Genomic DNA, 23,842 nt, shown 5'->3' on the forward strand with positions numbered 1-23,842 from the left:
CACCAACGTGGAATGTTGCTATGTTGCCTCGCTTTCGTTTGTTGTCATTAGAGCCAGAGCTGAATGCGGAAGAAATTACTGAAATTTGACAGCAGTTTTAGTGGCGTTTGAACTCATAATCTTAGTTTCTTGAAATTTCTAAATGTGTACAGATTGAAAGAATGTAAGTTGGGAATATTTTAACGTGATTTGTTGGCTAATATCGGGAAAATCAGGTCGATAAATGTATTGGCCGGTAAGCTTAAAAAAAGTATGTTTGGGTCACAAGTTTTGGTATTTGTGAGTTTTAAAAGTTCTAGTCCCGGGTTCTAGTCAATGGCCCAAAGATAAAGATTCTCACTTTCTCTTTAAAATGGTGGTTCAATCATGTGTGTTTATGTTAATTATTTACAAAGTTATGATAAAATTAAAAAAAACCTTTGGGACTTCATCTTTTGCTAGTTCGCGGCCTCGCCAGGAGATTATGATCGGCGAGGGTTCGAGCCTTGGGCTTGCCTTCCTCTCGCAAAAATGTTCCTATAAGGTCGGAAATCCTACAATTGTGTTCAGTTTACTTTACAGCATAACTTGGCGCGTGAAAGTCGATTCCAAGTTTACTGTCCCCCGCCCGCGTCACTCTTTGGAAACCGAAAATACCCGCGTCAAATTTTCAAAAATACCAAAATAATTCATTATTTTCAAATTATCAGTGTTTTCACCAGTTTTAGCAATAAGCCAAATCGGCATTAGAAGTTTGCAATGCATTGTGGGACAGTTTTTGCATTTTTAGGACACTTTGTCCTTTGACCTATCAGAAATATTGGTTTTTGTGCATACAAAAATAATTTTAAAAAGTTTTACTAGAATAAAAACAAATCAAAAAAATATATTTGTTGTATAAATTAATTATTTAAATATTTTTAATGATAACATTTTTACAATAAGAGATAAATAAATAATAATTAGAGAAATTTCCCCGATATGTCAGACTCAGAGGTCAAAGTGTCCTAAAAGTGCTCTCAAAAACCGGAAGTCACAATGGCGATTGGGCTTATTGGAAACATATATTTTTGTTTGTAAAACATATAAATTCATAACAGGCTCTTTTCTAACTTTTCTAGTCCCTACCTTTCGTGAAAATAAATTTTTCTTCATCGCATTTATTTCCATTTTGCAAACATCTGATGAAAATTGAAATAATGAAAAAGTAACCTCGCCAACCTGGAACAAAAAAGTGACAATAAATTCGGAGTTGACTTTCATGAGCCTAAAATTGTAGAATTTCTTCTTAGTTTCCCGAAGTTGAAAACTCAAGTTTAGACAGTGATTTATAAAAATGTTACAAAATTGCTTCAACATTGTGATTATTTTCAGTTGTGAGAATCAGAAACATTGAAGATGTCTGGAGAGGGATCACCAGCACAGTCTGCATCTCCGGTGCGCTCCATTCTATCTGCTGATAAAAAATCAAGTAAGTGAATAACTGTATTATATTTATAACAGAAATTTTTCACAACATTTTTTTCCAGTTAAAAGTTACTTTCAGAGCCACAAATGTATACATTTGTTGACTTATATTCAGTGTTCGAAATAAGCACTCATCCTCTTGTCCTCTTGTCCAAAAATCACTGGGGACAACCAAATTGAGATATGTACTTATCCCCTGGACAACCACTATATTTTACCTCCAAAAGTATGACACATTTTGGGGACAACCAAAATGTATTGAGGACAAGCAGAATTTATGCTTTTGTTATCCTCAGGATAATCTCCATATTTTCCTTATTTTGGACACTGCTTATATTCATTGGGCTTTTTGAGTTGAAATCCATACACTCCCTATGGAAGACATGACCTTATTAATATCCCAAACAGGGGTATAGATTTTGAATGGGTTTTAACTTTTAAGTGCAAATTTGGGACTCTACTTTGACTTGATCACTGGGGTACTTGTATCCTGCTCGTAAATTACATAGGGTACCCGGGAACAAAATTACCAGAAAATCCCAGCCTTATTATTTCACTAATAATAATAGCTCGTTCACGTAGCGTTTTCGTTGTCCCACTGGCCTAATAATGTAGATTGCCTGGCGATCGGAGTGTTATCGTCAGAGCACCTCGGACTATAATAATAATTGATATAACTTTGTCTCTCTATAGGAGCAGGTACAGCAGCATCTCGCCAGTCAGGAAGGGTGACGTTTCCAAATTCAGCAAAGTCTGGCTCAGAGAGATCGCTAGTTCTAGGTAAATAGTTTATTTCTGCTTGTGTGTATCAATTCTGTCTCTGTCTGATATGGCAGTGTATTTAGATGAAAGTCCTCTTTGAACTGGAGTCATAAAAGTTACTCTGATCCATAAAGAGGTACATGTATGTTTTGGAAAGTTTTATGTTATCCCTGTCATGAGAAATTTTCCCTGTCCCCAGGAGTCTTATAATCAGTGTCCCAAATAAGGAAAATATGGAGATTGTCCCGAGGAGCACTAAACCATTAATTCTGCTTGTCCTCAAAACATTTTGGTTGGCCCCAAAATATATATGTTATATACCGTATTGTTTGTAATAAACGCGCTCCCCTCTAATAAACGCCCCCTCAATGTTTCTGTGAAAAATTGACAAAAATGCTAACATTTCCATGACATATCGCACAGTGACATCGCCTGATATCTTCATAGTAGAAATCGCCATGGTAGGTTGAATCCACAGCCACCCATGACCATTTTATTCGGACCTTATGAGATGCATATTATTAGCGAAGTGACCTGACTAAGGCTACTGACATAGACGTGGTAATTGATTTCTCGCTCTGTGAGCAAGCTTGTATACGACATTGCGGTCAATGGTTATACTCTCTCCACTTGAGTGAGTGCCGCTATAGCCTGCTGCGCGCTGTAGTCCATACAAGACCAACGCAATATAAAATTGAGAGTCTTGGTCAAATTTTGAGTTCAAAGCGCACGGCCAATTTTCAAAGCGCACGCTAACGACTATAATATCTGTTCAACACGTATTTTCAAGTGTATGAGACCACATCTGGTTTCTTGAGAAAATTCATTTACGGGAGATATTCATCATTTTCTAACTCAGTATCCGAAGATTTTCGTCTGATATCAAAATCGTGCATAGCAATTCACGTGTATCGATCCTGTGTATTCATTTTAATGTCACTGCTGCACCAAATAATTATTAGCCAGGCGATGTCGGTGTGTACCGTGTAAGTAAGCTTAAAACTTGCATCAGTCATGTCAGTCACGATCGCTAAATTGAATGGACAAAACCTATTATGACTCAACTCCCATCCATTTCATTGCCTAATTATGGTAGAATTTCACTAATTCCATGCACTTACAGGTGTAATTTTGTTGTATTCCCCACGAAAATATCATTTTCCGTGGGCACCGCCATCATGTATAGTGTAAATCCCTCCTTTTAATAGGAGCACCATCGGGAAACTGAACATGATTTTTAAGGTTTTTTCACTGACAATTCACTTCCAATAAACGCCCCCCTTTTGGAAAAATGCAACGCCCCCGGCGTTTATTACAAACAATACGGTATGTCATGTTTTTGAGTGCAAAGAATCCAAATAGTGGTTGTCCAGGGGATAAGTACATAGCTCAATGGTTGTCCCCAGTGATTTGTGGACAACAAGAGGATTTAAGTGCTTATTTCGAACACTGCTTATAATTATAAACTTCCACTTCAGTACTTTGGGTATGTGTGGGAAGTACTTTTGTGAAAGTTATGGAAGAAAAAAAGCCTGTTTACATGTAGCAAAATATGTCTTGTCATGGAAAAGTAAAAAAAAATTAAAAAAATTAAGTTGCACCAACATCATTAATATTCCTCATAATTATTAAATCAAACAAATGCCTCAAAGTAAAGGCAAATAATTGATTTAGGTTCTTTGTTAATCTCTTGATAATGATGTGCTTTTTGTCTGCAGCTGAAAATGAAGATCTTCCAGAGGACTACAATCCCTTCACAATGCCAGCAGATAATGACATCTTTATGCTGAGGGATAAAGAGAGACAGAGGAAGAAAGCAGTAAGTGACAAACTGCCGGAAATTGTACTAAATTTATTGGATTTGTTTTGTCGGGGAAGTGTAGCTATCTTTAACCCTTGACTAACAGTAATAGTTCACCAAATACAAAGTAATATACTTGATACACCTCAGACACACACATACACCGCACATGTATATAGCACCAGTAGTGGTGCCACAGGTGGGCATGGGAGGAAAATTACCCCAGACAGAATTCTTCCCCCTCCCCCCATGCCCTAAAAAAAAATATTACAAACATTTCCAATTTTTGCAGTTTTATTTTTACTTCTCAACCCCAAAGAATTCACTTTGTCCCTCTAACAAACATTTTCTGGTGTCACTACATACACAATGCACATTGAAGTACAAAATTGCCACAGTATTGTAGAAATTTCAGATGTGCATTGTAAACCTTAGAATAATGTACCGGTACCCATTCTGTATAGTCCATTTGGCTTCCTCAAGAGTGTGACGTCAGTCCTTTGTCAAAGTTTATGCATGTACAGAATGCACCGCTTTTGATCGTGCGTATAAACATGTCATTTCTTTGAGTCAATGTGTGTGATTAATACTTCTTGCAAAATGGATTATAGCACTTAGATGTTGTACGGTTTAACAGAAAGACCTCACATTATTAAGTTTTAATGTTTATTATACATCAACATTTGATGGTATTTAGTAAACCTTTGGTTAATTTTTTTTATATTTCAGTGACCTTTGGTTAAAATTGGTTTTTTCTTCATTTCATTGTAGTATGGCAAGAAATTATTTCAAAAACATCTTTACCAAATCAGAATCATTTAAAATATGAAATGTGTTTTTGAGCTGACAGTCACTATTATAATCAATTGATTTTGACTCCTCATTACAGGAAAGAGCCAAGCAGCGTGGTTTACGAGTACATGAGAAGACCACCTATGCATCCCGGGTGAATGCCCTGAGGTCCTCCATGAGGAAACCAATGGCTGGTATGGAGGATGATGAAGAGACCAAGGATGATGAAGCTGATGAGAAAGCTGTAGCTGTACAAGATGATCCTAGCTTTACTCTGGCTGTCACAAGAGGTACGTAACATCATTACCGGTCCGGTACTGATATTAGGAATAGTAGTGTCTAAGTATCTGCCGAATGCCCATAGCTTTGGGCTGGCAGTTTGCTCAGGGAATGTCTGTAACAAATACTAAATGTGAATGTAGAAAGACTACAACGCCTTCAGAATAACTGACGCTTCCAATCTCCTAGAGACCTTGCACTGGCTTCCAGTTCGCCAACGAGTACTGTTTAAAATCCTTCTGTTCATCTATAAGTCCATGCAACAACTGAGTCCCAACTACATCTCAGACTATTTTACTGTTTATGTTCCTCCTCGTACCTTGCGATCGTCTTCTGACAGTAACCGACTTGCTATTCCAAGACGCAGCCACAGAATGACTGACGAAAACAGATTTCACATTGCAGCCGCTACGGCATGGAATTCACTTCCTGTGGACATAAAATCTGCTGCGACCACATCCGCGTTCAAGTCTACAAAGTATGCTAAAGACTCATTTGTTTTCTTGAACTGTTCTCTTGTTATTTGACTTTTTGTGTATATTTTTGTAAGCGCCATGATATCTTTGTGAATGGCGCCATAAATGCCTGTAAATGTAATGTAATGTAGTTGTTGAAAAATGTACAGGAACATAATTTTTGATCAAATTTGGTAAATGAAGCCATAAGTAAACTTATTTAAACTAATCAAACCTCAGTAAGCTGCTGAAGCCTGGATGAGCAATGTTCTTCAAATAACAGGTACTCTACTTCCAACTGAGCCAGTGAGGAACATAGCGTCAGTCAGTCATTGTGCAGTTCAAAACTAACCAGGGGATACAACTTTCTTGATTTCTTTTGTATCATATTGCACATAAGTTCAGATTATACCATAAGCTGAGTTGTTTAACCCAGCATAAAATTATTTATGAACTGGATAGGATTAAAAGCTACCCACTCAGTTATGTAGAATTTAGTTTTAGGGATGACACTTGCACATTATTGTTAGGAAGATCAAAAAGCCAAATTGGTGTCCATAAATTGGCTCATAAATGAATATGATCACATATTATTTACAGGGTCTACTATATTTTCTTTTAAATCAATCCTTTAGTATCCACATTGAGCTTTCATACACCCCCTTTGGAAGACATGACTGTAATCTTCTACACAATGAGTGTGCATTTCTAATGGGGTTACCTGAATGGGCAATTCCATTTGAAATCTGCACTCCCTGTGTTGAAGATGAAGGTCATTGCTTCCATTAGACTATGCCATAGTCGATTTTTGATAAATAAAAGCATGTTATTAATCATGATGAAAGCATTCAGTTGAACTCGAAATTATACTGATATTTATTACATCAAAATACTAGTATAAAATTGTGAAGAAAAAGTTTATATAATTATATTAGTGACAGTAAAAGTAAAGTGTAATACGTGAGGCTTATATTATTGAATGCAACATATCATAATGTCGTAATTATATTGGCACTTCAATACTGAACAATTCTGATTTTAGAATCTACCAGTTTATTAATCGCAAAAGTCCAAGTTAAAATCGACTATGGACATTGCATTCTAAACGGGACTTTGAACGGCAAAGTCCCTAACACACGCACTGTCAATCATACTTGTTTATCAATCCAATTTAACCGCAAGCAAATACAAGACGCGGTCATGCACTTAATGGCGCGCTCATGCAATTACACAACACAAAGGCCGCATAGTTGTGTACCATGTAGTTATTAATGGTAATGGCAGGTGCCTAGAGGATTTAAACCATAACGAGATCTGGGCGACCAATCACAAGCCAGATCCATTTAAAGATGCATTACTCTGTACAGTTCATGACCTTTGCCATATAGTACTTGCAATGTTCATTACCCCAGGTTCAATACAAGTTAATGTGTAAACTACATATTTTACAGATCGTCATGTGGAAAAGGAAAGTCTCACCGATTACATCGCCAAGAAGCGTGAGATGTTCCTGGTGCAATACTCATTGGGAGTGAAACGAGATGAGATGAGGAAACTAGAAGAGATCGCCCAGGCTGAGGAGAGGAAGCTGGAGCTGGCTGAGCAATACTTGGAAGAAGATGCAGCCATGTTTGATGAATTCCTCAAGGAGAATGATAAGAACTCAGTTGAAGCTATTAAAGTGTAAGATTCTGATTAAAATTGTCTTTCATTATGAAAATGACTTTGTTCTGATCAGGGCACATTGTCAAATGTGACACGATTAAGCAAAATGAGTCTGATGTCGATGAAAATTTAAAAAAATTCAGATTTCCATTTCATTACATGAGCCAATGAAATACAAAGGAAGTTGCGTACTATTATTGGCTATATCTCAAAATCAATATTCCCGACTTTCACTTGATCACATCACGATCATTTCTGCTTGGTGCATATATAATAACATTTACATGTTATTTAAATAAGTGCTTTTGGTGAGATTTGACGGCTTGACACTCTTACAAGTAACAACCATGTTCAAAATTTTCTGGTGAAAATAATTTTACTACCAATTGAATTTTTCTTGACAAGGCATTAGCTGCAATGGTTTTACCTGTACGTTACTTGTGGAGCTGATCTTGGTTGCGATGTTTATATAGACTAGGAGATTGCACCTGTATTGAGCTGTGTCTCTGAATGTTGTATAATCTGAGAACTGTGCAGAGACCTGTTGGTTGGTGTCGTGCACCATTAATCCCCAAATTTATTTATTTTTAATTAGCCAATACTTACTGTCATTATTTTTTCTCACACAGTGCTGAAGCAGAGACCAAAGCCAAATTAGAAAAGGTGGCAGAGATCAAGAAAATCAATGCACAGATCATGCTGATTAAAAGGTGAGTAATTTGGGTCATGTATTTAGTAATACATGTATGAAAACAATGTATAGTGAAAGGTACGTTGAGATCATAAATAATAAGTACCTAGATTGGAAAATTCCAAGCCTGCATGCACCCTCTGAGCATGCTTGAATTGGCTGATACTTGTACAATGTTTGATCCTTGTCTATAGGGAGGTGCACAGAGCATTTAACTTCATACACATGCACTAACATGTTGAATGTTCAGGACATATCGTTGATCCCCAATAAGTCTTGCCTTCTGTGATATGATTGAGTGGCTCTGATCTATTAGAGTGTATGCAATAAACCACAGAGGAGAAAGAAAACAGAGCGCATACAACCAGTCAAAGTCCCCGTGTATTGTATGATGTAAGTTCTCGCATATTCATGAGGGCCGATTGTTCGATCGTGCTGTGTCTAACAATTACGCCAGCCTTGCGTGCCTTTGCGGCGTTGCGTGCTTTCGCGATTACGTGATAGACCATGAAAATACGCTGTAATTGCGTAGCAGTCTCGCCTGTCGCGTTTCATGGAACAATCGGCCCTCATTATCGGGTGATGCTGAGACTTTGACTGGTTGTACGCGCTCTGTTTCTTTCTATAAACAAACCGGAATGATGTAACAATTGAAATGGCAGCCATGTTGGGGGACAGTTCTAAGGTGACAGAGTGACTGGTGTCTTGTTCGATTCCACAACCATTCATGCATATCACCTGTTTTAAATATATTATCATGCGAATTGCCCCGTGGTATCTTAACGGAGGCCAGAATTTCATTTAAATGAGGATGACTCTGTCATGAGTGATGTCATATTACATATCCTCTTTATAGCAGTTCCATTCATATTTCTGCACAGGTGTTCTAAAATTGATAGAGAATAATACAAGAGCTTGAAATCGGTTGCAGTATTCTATCTATTAAAATGTGACTGACTTAATTAGGTTGCATTTGAATACTGGTACATACATTTCAATGGCTAAATCACATTTCACATTTTAATACATTACAGTGAGATCTCTAAGAATGAAGACTTGTTGAAGGAATACCAACTCTACAAGAAATTTCTGGATTCCCTTACTCCGGTTGAATGGAAAGATGAAAGAAGAAAAGAAAGTGGTGGTAAGGAAGCCGGTGATGACAGTCAGTCGGTGGCTAGCAGCAGCAGGAAAAAGGGTAGGTGCTGTTTTCTGGGAAAGTAGCTATAAAATTGTAAACAGGGTTACTTCATGTGAAAGAATGGGAAGTCAACAGTGTGGCAAACTATCACTAGGACCATTTAATCACTTAACATGGTAGAACACTGATCTCGCAAACCACACAACAGGGCCACATGACAGCGCAGTTTCATGGCTCTGACCAGTGCCCGAGCTCGAGCAAAGATATTGGTAATTGAAATTGCCAGCTATCATAGCGCTGGACAGCTGAGATGATAGAGCACTGGTCTCACAAACTAAAGGTCTTACTTTTACTTTACTTTTATCCACCACTGCCTTTCATAGCATCGTGGGGAAATGTAACCTTCTTTCCTGGGCGAGTCGGGTAGCCTCACTCATGGTAATCCCATGTCTTGCGGGCACTTCCTTTACTCCATCTGCATTCCTCTTCCGTGGTCTTCCTCTAGCCCTAGTTCCTGTTGTTTTGCTGTTATACGTTCTTGCTACAGGTTGGCTAGGGGCCATTCACATAAGGTGACTGGACCATCTAACTTGTTGTTTTTCGACATATTCTGTGAGTGGTGTGGTGCCCACCATCTTTCTGATATCCTCATTCCCGATTTTATCCCTCCTTGACTTATTAGCTGTACTTCGTAGGCATCTCATTTCACAGGTGATGAGCTTTTGGGTTGTACTTTTGTTGAGAGTTCATGTTTAGCACTGGTAGCAGAGAGTTGGGAAAAATATGGCATTGATGAGTTTTGCTTTGGTATCCATCGGTATTGCAGGATGTGTAAGAAGTGGGCCTAGTTGGTAAATGATATTATTGGCCTTTTGACATTGTGTCTCGCTGGTCGCTGGTTTGAATCCCGCTTCAGCCAAATTTCCTTTGCTCCCTTTCTTTATTTATGCTGCAATACAAATGATAGCCAAGGGAAAAAACAACATTTAGGCAATTGTATTGACCTCTAGTTGAGTTTATATGATCTGAATCACAATTCTTGATGGATTTCTCAACGGAAAACCTTGTATTGTATTAAGAGAAATATGAAATTAATGTGGTTAAAAATTAAAAACTTGTTGCCAGTTATTGCCCAATTTAAGGATGCACACAGGATCACTGAAGTGTTACATAGCCAAAATTGAGTTTTCATCACTAATGTCATCTTCAAACTGTATTTTATCTTGTCATTAATAGATTTTAAAGAAATCTTAAAATTTGAACCATAAGAAAAGCTATTTTAAAGACCCTTTTTCATTAAAAATTGGTCAAAATGCAAAAAGCAAATAAATTATTGTTTTCCAATATATATCGCGTTCTCAGAACGCTGCATCTGCGGCGTACAGCTAGCAAAGACACGCACACATGGTAAACTGGATGGGCGAGGTGATTACTGATTGAGGCGCTGGAGTCACCAATCGCGATCACTACCGTATTTTATCGTATTGATTTTTTCCAAGGTAGGTAAAGCTTGCACCATGCACCATTGCATTGCGAAACTGCGGGCCGACAGACCACCACCGTCCCCGTCCCAGAATCAGTAAATTAAATCGATAAATTTCGCCAAAAAAGTGCTGATATAGTGGTATAAATTATAGTTTTTTTATATATGAACATAATAGTGAATTTTTTGTTTGTTTTTGTTTTGTTTTTCAAGTTTCATTCTGAACTTGAAAAGATGAAATTTATCTGTAAGAAGTAGTTACCCGTAAGAAGCCCTGTAATGATGATGCAATCTGGTAGTTACGATAGAAAACGTAGGCCCTAAATATTTTGCTAGTAGGCTAGACTGAATAATGTTTCAAAGCGTTATTAAAACACGGATTTAAGATTCGTTTTCAAACGTTCTCTACTCCTGATTGACCATTAACGCAATGTCAAAAACGTTGACATTTCAATATACATCATATCGACCATCTAGGCATAGGCCAACAACTCTATGTCAAAAATGTCGATATTTGAAATCGGCATAGCGAAAGCACGCTTATGAAAGCATTTTCATGAATGTTTTAATGCTAAATAATAATTTCAAACGAGAACTATAATTAAAAACGCAAATTCGTGCTTTTTTCATAACCAATTTTAACTACATTTCCATTAGTAGGCCTATTAGGTCTACCATATACCATGATTGCGATAAAAGCTATTGGTTTTACAACACTTTTTGCGAATGTTTTGGCCGAATGCCTTTTTATTTGCAATGTTTGTCTGGCTTTCAACTTTCACGTTTATGTTTTCTACATACTTTAAAAGGTAAACTGCTTTAATTTTTCGTGAATGTTTTCATGCAGTGTTTTAAAACGCTCTTTATAGCATGCATGATGCCTATACGGTAGGCCTACTGCATAAACCACAATCTAATTTAAAGCCATAAGTGTTCCGTTTTCTACTTGTGAAATTCGGTTTTGTTAGGCTATGTAAATTTCCGTGTTTTTCAGTTTTCTTGTGACCTCTCCGTGTTTTGCCCGTTTAACATATATATAGCCAAGGCCTACTTTTTGTCCGTTTTACAAGAAGTTTATTCAAGACATATTACAACTTTTACCCCACTTTTTACATCGCTTATTTGATTGAAAACAACAACAGACACACTTTTTTAAATTTTTGTGTTGTTGTATTTTATTCACTTTTTATGCGGTACAAAATATTTTACAACTTTATTGTGGCTTTAGGCCTATAATAGGCCTATGACTTTTGTACGTGTTTGATATTCCGTAACAAGTTAAAAATAAAATAGGCCTATGATAACAACAAACAATTGCAATAACAAAAACGGAATATTGAGTAATGCGACACATCAGAATCTTTTAAAATTTTACTTGGGATTCCTGTGGTGTAGGCCTATAGCTATAACGGGCGTTAAAATGCCTATCTTTGGCGCGGACGGGCCGCTGTGGTGCCTCTCAACTAAAAAGAAAAAGCAACGAGTAGTAACAACATCATGTTTGCGGTTCAGAAAAGGACAATGAACATAAAAATGCAATATTTGTCAACACCAAAAAAAAGAAAATCGCCAAAAACGATAAATTAAAAACATTGCATTTTTAAAGCAAAATTATGAAAATACAAAACAGAAATCGCAATTATCATGATTATGTCTCAATTTATTCTTCATTTCATAAAACTTCCTGATTAGGCCTATCTGCTAAAATAATTGCTTGTCAGTTATTCTATGCTAATTTTAATGTTCTGATGTCCGCAAATTTTAATACAGAGCATGATCTTTTTTTTATACGGAACAGGACAAAATTGTGCTTAAATAATCATGGTTTTGTTCGCGGTAACACGACCATGCACTGTGCAACTTATTCGCGTAACCTGTCTGTCTGTCCGCGCGCCCTGTCGCCTCCTAAACGCTGACGCGACGCCTTGGCCTTGCCGGAAGCTCTGCTGCACTATGGAAACAAGACTGCAGTAAATAAAATGGCTACACCATGTGGATAAACATCTGCCGAATGTGCACGGATAATTTTGTCATATTGTATATTTTACCTTCTAAAATCACCAAAAAAATGCCAATCTGCTGCAGTTGGACGCCCCTTCTCATTTTCTAACTTGATCAAACGTCACAAGTCACCGGATTATATATTTATGGAATAATCTTCAAAAATGGACCTAAAATCCGCTGTATTTTTCTAAATCGCGATTTTCGGCAAGTTCACTTTTGACCACTTTTAACCATTTTTGGTCCGCCATAGCGTCTAAATGAAGCATCACTGAGGTAAGTTTTTAAGTCAAACGTTTAGATATGGCCAAAATCTAGATAGTGTTTTTTCATTTTTTTAATTAGGGCCTAGAACTTTATTTATCACCCATGATTCAATAATTTGAACACGGGTCATACGTTTTTACTGATTTTTTGCCTATATTTGAAAAACTAAGCAAAATTTCGAAAAAAATAAAAAAACACTTTCTAGATTTATTTGTCTAAATTAATAAAATTCATGTTTTACAGTTTTTGCTTTTCAAATAATTTTTTTATGGCGGACCAAATATTTTTGGTCAAAAAAGCCGTTTTTTGGGATTTTCTCGAAAATTGTACTTTTTGACCCAAAACTGACATTTTAAATGGATTTATGAGCTCATTTCCGTTCAAAAAATGTATACTTTTATATACTTTACAAAAATAGTTTTCGAGTTATGAGGTGAATAATAATGGATAATTAGTGATCCTGTGTGCCTCCTTAAAGCATTGTTTTAAAAAGAAGTATGGTGTATGTAGTCCCCTTACAACTTGGTACAGTTTGGTTGGTGCACAAGATTGTGTCCAACACATTTCTGAATAACCTTTCGTTGGCTCATTTTGAGTTATATATTTTTAAATATCTTGCAGGTGCTGGCACACCTGGTGGAGAGAGTCCTACAAAGAGAGCTGGGTCAGTGGCAGGGTAAGTAGCAGCTAATGGAAGCAACATATTACTGGTACTGGTTTTGTGATTATTATTTTGTGGTGTCATTTATTATCCACATCCTATCCTGGTTAAAGTGATTCTAACATGCCATAAGAGAGTTGTTGGAAATGGAAGAGCACATCTGTAAAATTGGGCTATCCATTTAATATCCACACACCCGCTGTGGAAGATTTCACTGCCATCATGATTCAAGTTGCACTTTATGGTCAATTCAGCTGGAATGTTTGTTAGTTCTATGTTAAACTTAACTTACTTGACTTACTTTATATATAATGCACCGTTTCCATTGGCTACAAAGCGCAACATCAAAAAGAACAACAAAAATGATTAAATACAGAAAACAAATGCAACAATATTATGGAAAAATATGTTTGAGCAAAGTTTTGAATGATTCCAGAGATGCAGCATTTCTGATACGAAGCGGTAAGGTGTGTAACTTACCTGTAATAGTTTTAATGCATTGTTATTTCTACAGGAAGGATACTGACAGTGTTGATGATTCCGACTATGAAAGTGATAGGGTAAGCATAGATTAAAGAGGTGCAGATAGGACACCAACAGCCAAAATCCCCATGCTTATTATGCAAGAACTCTTGCATAGTTATGAGGGCGATCCAATTGATGCATGCATCGCTTGCTGTTGTGTTTATGCACAAGAGTGTTGCATGACTTTTTGCATTTGCATAAAGACGTGAAAAGTTATGCAGTAACATGCATGCAGTGAGCGTGGTAGTTTAATCTATTGCACTTCATGGAACAATTGGCCTTCATTAACACATGCCATTTGGTGAAGCATCTGTAGTTATTATTAGTCTATAATGGTAAATGACTCTTTAAAATAAAAGCAAGTTATATTAAGTTCCAGGTTAAAATAGCAACAACAAAAATGGAAAAGTCCTAAGATAATAACAAATACATACACAAAATGCTTTGTGTTTAGCTTAAAATCAGTAAACTATTGTGTTGAAACATTATCTTACCATAGACCCTATAGGGTTGATGATCTTACAGTGGATTTGAGAGATTCAATTTATTTCTCCAAAAGAAGTCCTGGAATTCCTACACCCCCTCCCCCTCCTTGCAAATAAATCCTTGCTGTGTGCCCTTTTCAGTAACTTAACAGGAATATCCTGGTTGTTGGTGTATTCCTGTCAGATAAGCTTTCAAATATCATTTTTGACTCCAGCACTACTGAAGTGATTGATTGTTGTTATGCCGACCAGCACCATTTGAATGAGTTAATCATTAACATGTATTAAAGTTACTTCATCTGATTAAATATTCATATTTCTTACCATTAGGAACCTGAGCTGTACTTCACCGATCCTCAGCAGTTGTTAGACATCTTTGCCGAATTAGAGGAGCAGAATTTATCTTTGATTCAGAACAGTCAAGAAACAGAAGAATCCTTGGAGGAAATCAGGCAGACCATTATGAATACGGAGGAGAAAATGTAAGAAAATTTAACCTGGCATACCAACTTTATTTGCTGTCACACATCATCACCCTACTACAATAATTGCCGAAGTCATTTTCTGTAAAGTACAAAATGTGGTTCAAGCATGCATCAGTTTCATAGTCACCTTCATTATTTCGGATTATTAATTTGTATCATTATCATTTGTTCTTGTGCAAAAATTGGTGAATAAAAATGTTTAAGGTTACACAAAGAGACGTATAAAAAACGTATAAAAGACGTATAAAGTTGTTCTCTAAAACAGAGTTTTCTCAGTAATCAAATATCGCAGCGAGTGAAATGTTGGTGCATTGGATGTAGCTTAACATTTTTGTGTGTGTTATATACAAATTATTAGAATAAATTTGAAAATCCTTCGTTTAAAGCATTTTTACCCACCATGTTCACAAGATCAAAAACACGTTCCATGAGGTTTTTTTTCAAATGTAAGCGCTCGTATAAATCCACACCGACGATTGCTTTCTTCTTTTTTCGTATTGTATTACAAATCGATCAAAGAAATAATGTTGCCATGGGGAAGAACCAAATACAGTACCGATTAAATTTTAAAAGCCCGTTTTGGGGGAAAATTTTGGAGAATTTGCTTGAGAAAAAGCTGGTTTGTGAAATTATCGATATCTTGATTACGAGACGTTAATTTAGACATCTGAATACCTACATTATTTCTCAACATTCTGCCAATTGCTATTCCATTTGATTTTCACTCCAAATTGAAGCTAGTTATGAAAAAAACGAGGTTTTCCTCCATCAGTTCGTTCAAAATTTCAGCGCCGACATGCGTGTTTATTCTAAGAGCCATAATGCGGACGCGATTGTAATCATATGTAATTGCATCCAATTATAGTTATATCATCCGCTTTGAGAACTGTCAATTGCATAAGCGGATCTATGGCCGAGTGGATAGGGCGTTGGACTGGGAATCTAATATGAAATATTTTTGTGGGTTCGAGTCTCCGTGTGGCTGAATTTTCTTTTTTTTTTTCTCTTTTCTCATTTTTACTTCCTTTCTTTCCTCTTTTCTTTCTCCTTTCTTTTTTCATTTCTTTTTTTTTCATTTCTTTCTTTCTTTCTTTCTTTCTTTCTTTTTCGTTCATTTTCTTTCTCTCTCTTTCTTTCTCTTTTCACTATTTCTTTATTCTTTCTTGCTCCTTTCTTTTTAGTTTTATTTGATTGATTCGCTGAGTGCAGTGAATCGTGATTGATTGTTTTTCACTTTATATAATTCAGAAATTTGTCTGTTGATTTTCATCCCAAATTCGATTTACAAATAATTGCTTTTTGATATTGTTGTTGTTGCCTACCCTTACATTGTAATCAGGGGAATAGCAGCATTGATTTCATCAAAGATATCAAGGCTATAAATTCAAAATCAACACATTTTCCAGGGCGTAGCTTGACGAAGTGCCCCCAATCAATTTATAAATTTATAAAATCCTTGTGAAAATTGCGAAACGCGGCTTGTGCCACCACCCCGGCATCCGAGCTCCGGGCACGAGCTAAGCCAAGTTTCATAGCCTTTTCATGTCTTGACCGTGGATCGATATTCTATTGTAAGTAGGCCTACGTCCCGATGCGCTTGTTCATTTTCTGCATGGCTGTTTCTGTTATGAACTTACGCCCCTCTGAAATCAAGCGCATGAAAAACTCTCGGCTAACCTTAAATGCATGCTTGAACCATATTTTTGTACTTTGTTCTCAAAATTACAAATGACTTTGGCAATTTTCATAGTAGGTTGATGACACGTTTTTCCCCTTATCAATGTAGTGTGTGAATATTTAAGTGGGATTGGATTAGCAAGATCACTCAGTAATCAGGATACCATGCTTATTTTTTTTTTTTTTTGATTTTTTTATAGAGATTGTAAAACATGTAGGGATGGACTATTTGTAATTTGAAGCTAGATGAAACAAATCAGTGAAATTGTATATAGTTGATAAGGATATTCAGTTGTGCTAATTTGTGTGTATGCACTTGTAATCTGCATCAAACAAGGACACACACTTCATTTAAACTTGTAAAATGGACTAAAAACACTGTAAAAATAGGTTGGATTCAACAATCCCATTTGGTTTTACTGTTGCATAGCTGTAAATGTGTCAGTTCATTTGTGTGAAAAAAATTATAGATGCAAAATAGTTATAAAATATCCTTGGCATTGTGAAAAGAAAAAGATATACAACCAAAGTATTAGCGAGGATGGAAGTTACTTGTAGGTTGTTACTTGTTGTAGTGTAGCACAAGTAGGAACAAATTTGTAACTGCTTACATTAGTTTAAGGATTGTGCTATTCCAGTTGAAATCCAAACATGAAATACATGACCTTAATCTATCACACCGCCTATGAGTGTAGATATCTGTGGAGTCACCCTTTCAGGTAACCCCCATTTGAAATTGACACTCCCTGTGTAGAAGATTACGGTTATGTCTTTCATAGGGAGTGTATGGATTACAAATGGAAAAGCGCATCATAGATGATACCCCAGCAGGTATGATAAGTTTGCTACTTGTTTCAATATATTTGCCTGATTCATGTTACTATCTTTGTTTCAGGGATAAGGAGACAGAAATTTTGAAAGGACAGATACAGATGCTAACCTCATCTATTGACAGGGAAGAAGAGAAGGCTAAGGATTTAGAACATAAGTCAAAGTAAGTTCAGGAGGCAATCCAGGGTATTTAGGAGAGAAACAGATTTAAAAAATGTATAGAATATAAACTAAAGTAAAGAGTGTATGAGAAGGTTAGAGCTCTAATGGTTCAAATTTCTGATATTGATGGCAATGATTGCATGTTCTGAGAATGAAACTTAATTTGTTTTTTAAGTCCATAACAACCTATTCACAGTGTATTTTACACCGGAATTTTCACAATCCTTGAGAGATCAGTGACATACTGGTCATTATGACTGATTTCATAAGCTATATCATGTTACAAATTAACTGAGTTTGCAAAATATCAACCAATTAATCTTAAGACCAAATACAAAATCTCTGTAATACAGCACCACTTTATTTTTCTTTTGATGATATTATTGTAATATTTTGTTGTATAACAAAGCAATGTTTGATGCACACAAACCAATACCAATGAAACTTATTGGTCAAAGCTTATTGAACAACTCTAATTTTTACAGATTAAAGACTGAAGAAAAATTGTTGAATGATTAGTATTGTTAACTTAAAACTTTTGAAGGGAGAGAATGCTGATTTAGTAGGTATCATGAAATCACCACTTCAAAGTTTGTTTGGTTATAGAATTATGAGATCATTTTATGTCTTCATCATAATATATTACTAATTTCCATGCTCATTTATCTTTCAGAATGTTTTCATTTGGTGAATTCAAAGCTGAAGATCAGGTAAGGAGGTTAGGCATCTGTTGTTATGAAAGAATTTATTCTTTAGCTGTGAGCTATGATGAGTAATGCATGTTTCAGTTTATTTATTTACCATATCAACGCAATGAAAATATATATAATACGAGTCGTACATAATGGTAGGATGACCAAAAAAAGAGCAAAGCTCGAGAAGACTTTGGCCACCCTGAAAAGTAATAACAAAATACAAAACAGTGCAGAGACAAAGACACCATTTTTGTGGTAAAGGAAGTTTTGTTCTGAGGAAAAAACAATGCTTCATTTAACACAATGTGCATTTAGGTATTTTCTGAAGTAATGCATACATGTAGCTGCTGAAAGCTCTGCTACAGTTAAGTGGCTGCTCAGCTTTGTGATCTGCCAATTTTCACACAGATTAACATCAGGTCCAAAGTGCTCAGACCCAGCCTAACTCTCAAATTTAACACAGACTTGCATCAAGTATAAGAGCCATACCATGCAAAAGTCTCCAATTTAACACAAAGTCTAAGAGCTGGTCTAAGAGTCTAAGACTGGCTTGGTATCACAGCAATTGTAAAATATTTTAAAACATTTTGTTTTTACATTTTGCCTGCAGGAAGCGATGTTGGACCAGCTGAACAAGAAAGTGGAGGAAGTCTATAATAATTGTATTGGTGATAATGAAGCAAATATTAGGTAAGTTATGGTTATTTAATTCCCCACTCGATTTATTATTAGATGTGTGCTTTTTGTATTCAAATGAAAAGAAAATCAATTTTTACTACTTACCTGAGCATCGGACTGATCTGAGTATCAGTAATATGTCCAAAGCAGTTGCTTTCATTGATCAAGTAATGATAATTTTAAAAGCTGTAAGTCAAATATGAAGCATTATGCTAGATACAGAAAGTATTGATACACTCATAGCAGGGTCAAATATCTAAAGAAATCTTAACACTTGATAAGAAAATCAGTTCTTAACATTGAGAAATTGCACAGCACTTTTAGAACCAGTACTACCTTGCTTTGCACAATGCAACTCAATTCCCCAAAGATGTGCCCAATTGGATGACAGAAGTTGGGGATTCAAAAATGAACAATTTTCCAGTGATTTTGCTGTTAAATGTGGCAAACGTTGGGAACAGCATTGTTACACTGCCAACAAGCCTCAAAATAACTGAAGTTAAAGTTCAATATCGTTTGAAAATTGGGAGTATAAAGTGCAGAAGAGCACTTATGGTTCAAAAAGTTTTATCGCAATTTTGAGCCCCACTTTTGAAGTTGTATTGCAACAAAGTTTTGGGTGCAAATGCAATATGGCTTTAATTCAATGAATCTATTAAAATTTTCAAAGCCACAAGAAAGTGATCTAAAGGAGCTAATAGCCAAATTTGTAATTTTTTTAATTGATCTTAAAACTTTGTGATGAGGATCCCATATCTTTTGTTAATTGAGTGTTTGTTTATTTCTACACAGTACCCTTCAGATGTTAACTAACATAGAGAATAAACTTGAGGAATTATTTGAAAGTATAGAGACTATGCCACCGGAGAAAGTAGAAGCTGCTGAAAAGGTAAGACAAGATCAAAGAGATTTGAATCAAAGAGTACTGACTCGGAATTGCCCATTGCGTAACAGAATGGTCAACTGCAGATCCGTCGGATAACACTTTTTCAATGGGAAATGAACTTTGCTGCTTGGAGGATGTCACGATGAGGTTAGCGTTTATTCCGTATTGAAAAGCGTGTTCCGGCGGATTTGCACTCAACCAGCCTCGTAATGCTGTAAATCTGCCATATTGGTTTGTCATGCATGGAAACCAAAATAGTGTATTTATCAGCAAAAACCCAATAATTTGTGTCTTTAAGGGTAGAGCGAGGTATTGTTGGTCGAAGCAACCTAAAAATCGATTTTCATTATCTAGATCAATATATTATTGAAAATTAACACCTTGATGTTTTGCAAAAGTTCATTCTACAAATTGTATACTTTGCAAACTTGCTTAATTTATTGTTGTTAATGAGTTATGTACGTTTTACAAAAGTGTTATTGTTTCAGCGCTCTTTACAACGTAACTCAAGAACCGCAGCAAATATAAAAGTATCTCTGTGATATTTTAATTCTTCTACACGCTAAGCTATGAATTGAGCAATGCAGTTTTGCCAAAACTCACTACCATTAAATAAGATGCTGTGAACTACCAAATCACAACAGTTTAAAATCATTAATAACCTTAAGCTTGGTGTTACAAATGTTGGCGTGAATCATTGGCAAGACATTTTACATGCAGAATGTAAACAAGCATACAATTCATTTCAGAGTTTACTGGGCTTACCATGTGGCGAAATAATCGGGAGGTACAGTATTTTGCCCTCCATGCGTGCCATGAGCAACACGCAAACATGGGGTGGAATCAGGGCCCTATAGGTGGAATCTCTTTGGACAGGTTTAAAATTATACCAGCCTTTTTTTATTCTAGTCATACTTTGAACATGTTGAAGTTTTCGGAATGAATGATTGTTAGCAGCTGTGAATTTTATATAATTTTATTCTTATTGACTTTCAAATCCTTTTACCTTTGCTACACAGGCAAAAGAGAAAGAAAGAAGATTGAGACTAAGAGAAGAGAAACTAGAAGCCCAGAGAATACACCAAGAGGAGAGAGTCAAGAGGGCATTGGAGAGGGCACAAGCTGATCCAAAGAAAAAGGTGAGATAGATATCAATAAACTAGAAGCACAAAGAATACACCATGAGGAGAGAGTCAAGAGGGCATTGGAGAGGGCACAAGCTGATCCAAAGAAAAAGGTGAGAAAGATTTCAATAAACTAGAAGCACAAAGAATACACCATGAGGAGAGAGTAAAGAGGGCATTGGAGAGGGCTCAAGCTGATCCAAAGAAAAAGGTAAAAAAGATATAATAGACACTATCTACATAATTTATACAGTGTTAGAAAGGATCATTGATGCACTGAAGTCTGGAAATCTATGGACCCTCACACAGTGTCATCGCCCGATATCTTCATGGCAGAAATCGCCATGGTAGGTTGAATCCACAGCCACGCATGGCCATTTTGTTCCGACCTTTAAGACGCATAATGAGCCGAGGGACATCCGACTAAGGCTACTGACAATAGCCTGGTAATTGACCTCTCTGTGTGTGAGTGAGCATGTATACGCCATTATGAGGTCAATGGTCATATGCTTTTAGACTGCTTGCACAAGTGAGTGCAGCTAGCCTACGCTACACTATAGTTCGGCACATAAAATCAGAATATTTTTGTCAGTTTTTGAGTTCAAGACGCAATGGTTCTTTCTCAAGACGCAAGCTAACAACTATCATATCCGTTGAAGACATATATTCAAATGCAAGGAACAAAATCTGGCTTCTTTAGACTAAATCAATTACGGAGATATTCATCATTTTCTACCCCGGTATCCAAAGATTTATCGTCTGAATATCAAATCGTGCATAGCACATTCACGCATGTATCGATCCTGTGTATTCATTTCATTAACCGGGCGATGTCGGTGTGCCTCATCAATTTTTATGGGCCCAAACTCAAATTTTAAAATTGACTCATGTTTAACAGTTCAATTCATGAATTGGTACAATTACCAAACTGGGTACAACTTGCTAGACTTGAGTCCAGTCCTCGTTTATGGAGTTTATGGTTAGGGTTTATTGTAGAGGTAGGACAGTCTTGTAATGAGACTAGTAGACTTGCACCCTATTCAGTAATCACTCCAAAGAATTTAGCATAGCCCATATGGGCATTGTTGGAAATAAGCCAATATTTTAAAGAGCCATCCAGGCCCATCCCAATAATGCCATGGCCAATTAGGCCAGAATGGACATCCCCTGAAATATAACTAATTTACAGTAACAATTTAAAAAAATAAATAAACAGAGGTCCCAAGAGTTAATTATGAATAGACATATCACAAAGAATACATTTGGACTATTATTTGGATCTGCTATGAAATATGTGAATATTTCAAGCTATTCTAGATTCGGCCAGTAATTAAACAGTAAATTTCCAAGACTTAGTGTCTAAGCTCCAATTGTTTAAAGTAAGGTTTGCACCTCAAAGCTGCAATTCTGAATGATGCGTAAGTGTAAGGAATCGATCGACAGAACTTATGTGCTAATGTGCTCTACAAGGCCATTTTCATTTGCAACTATTTGTTACTTTCCAGATACTTAGATTATACTCTAATGTTTTCTGTCTTGTTTTCATTTGACATTGCAGACTGGACGTAAGCTGGTGTACAGATCAGAACCACCGCAGACCAAACGTAAAGTTGACAAAAGCAAACAGAAAGCCGACAAAGAAGAGGAAGAAATGGCCTATTTCTTTTCATAACATATTCCAATAATCTATGTAATGAACTTAAAAATTGGGTTTTGAGAGGGAGCTATAGACTGAAGTTAACTACAAGTTACACATGTCTCACAAAATGTGTGCAGTGATAATTGGGCTATTCTAGTTGAAATCTCCCCTGTGGAAGACATGACCTTAATTTCCCACACAGGGAGTGTGAATTTCAAAAGAAGGGATTATCTGAATGAGTGACTCCATTTGAAATCTACACCCCTTGTGTGGGAGAGTAAGATCATGTCTTCCATGGTGGGTGTATGGATTTCAACTGGAGTAGCCTCTTGCTCAAAAATGATGTATGTTTTAGGCAACAATGTTTGGCCTAAAACCACTTTTGTTTTGTTTACTTGTTTCACTTGAATTTTACCCATGTAGCTTGTTAAGATTGCAAGCCAACTCGAAGAAAAGAAGGAATTGCCCATATGTGTACATCCATATCAAAACAATGCACTTGTCGGCTGCTACGTGTGTCTCATTTCAAATAATAGCTAGGAATAAATACCAGACTCATCTCAAGTGGAGGTCAATTCAGATCATCCCCAAGTCACATGGTTAAGAAATGTTCTCTGTATTCCTTAACCATGTGACTTGGGATGATTTGAAGTGACCTCCACTTGTGTTGAGTCTGACATGTAGCAGCCGACAAGTGCATCGTTTTGATATGGATGTACACATATGCGTGATGGTAGTTGGATTTCTATTTAAAATCTGAGACCAAACTAACTTTGACCTATGTGATAGTGAGAAAAAGATAGCAGATATTGACTGCTCTGTGCAAGAAGGGGGCATGTGCAATCGCTGCCATGTGTAAATAAGTACAATATACTGTTTGTATAAAATTGCCAAATGTTCACAGGGCAGCTATTGCACTTACCCAGTTCTGGCACTGAGCAGTCGATATACCCAGTCCTATTGCCAACACCATTATATTACAATTTTTTACAACATATTGCCAGTGTAAATAATTAGCACTTTCAAAGCAATCCTCATCAAAATTACCAATAGCAATAAATCACCTTTGTCCCCACCATACAGAACCCAAATGCACTCTTTTGTTCTGCTTTTAGTTGTAATCCCACAAAGTGAACTAGAGTGAATGGTATGCAAATCAAAATTGTATTACGAAAAGCTCTGCACAAAATAAATTCATTAAAGGTTACATT

General features: G+C 36.4%; 1 protein-coding gene across 1 annotated transcript; it reads left to right on the forward strand.

Moving 5' to 3' along the window:
- Nucleotides 1-55: 55 nt before the first annotated feature.
- Nucleotides 56-22,784, forward strand: LOC140147999 (cilia- and flagella-associated protein 100-like). Its single transcript, XM_072169821.1, has 17 exons — nt 56-163; nt 1,354-1,450; nt 2,140-2,226; nt 3,927-4,027; nt 4,899-5,091; nt 6,987-7,218; nt 7,830-7,910; nt 8,926-9,089; nt 13,405-13,459; nt 13,959-14,004; nt 14,785-14,936; nt 17,512-17,610; nt 18,283-18,319; nt 18,915-18,994; nt 19,775-19,871; nt 20,888-21,007; nt 22,551-22,784. Exons 2-17 carry the CDS (start codon nt 1,378-1,380, stop codon nt 22,662-22,664), a joined length of 1,731 nt encoding a protein of 576 aa, XP_072025922.1. The 5' UTR covers nt 56-163; nt 1,354-1,377; the 3' UTR covers nt 22,665-22,784.
- The last annotated feature ends 1,058 nt before the right edge of the window (nt 22,785-23,842 follow it).

This window comes from Amphiura filiformis, chromosome 3 (assembly GCF_039555335.1).
Source record: "Amphiura filiformis chromosome 3, Afil_fr2py, whole genome shotgun sequence".
In the NCBI taxonomy this organism is placed as follows: domain Eukaryota; kingdom Metazoa; phylum Echinodermata; class Ophiuroidea; order Amphilepidida; family Amphiuridae; genus Amphiura; species Amphiura filiformis.

What these genes read in the sequence shown, in the direction of transcription:
- LOC140147999 (XM_072169821.1), top strand. Translation starts at nt 1,378, where the DNA reads ATGTCTGGAGAGGGATCACCAGCACAGTCTGCATCTCCGGTGCGCTCC. An exon ending in CAGATCATGCTGATTAAAAG is followed by an intron (nt 7,911 to 8,925) that starts GTGAGTAATTTG and finishes AATACATTACAG; the next exon opens with TGAGATCTCTAAGAATGAAG. An exon ending in GATAATGAAGCAAATATTAG is followed by an intron (nt 18,995 to 19,774) that starts GTAAGTTATGGT and finishes ATTTCTACACAG; the next exon opens with TACCCTTCAGATGTTAACTA.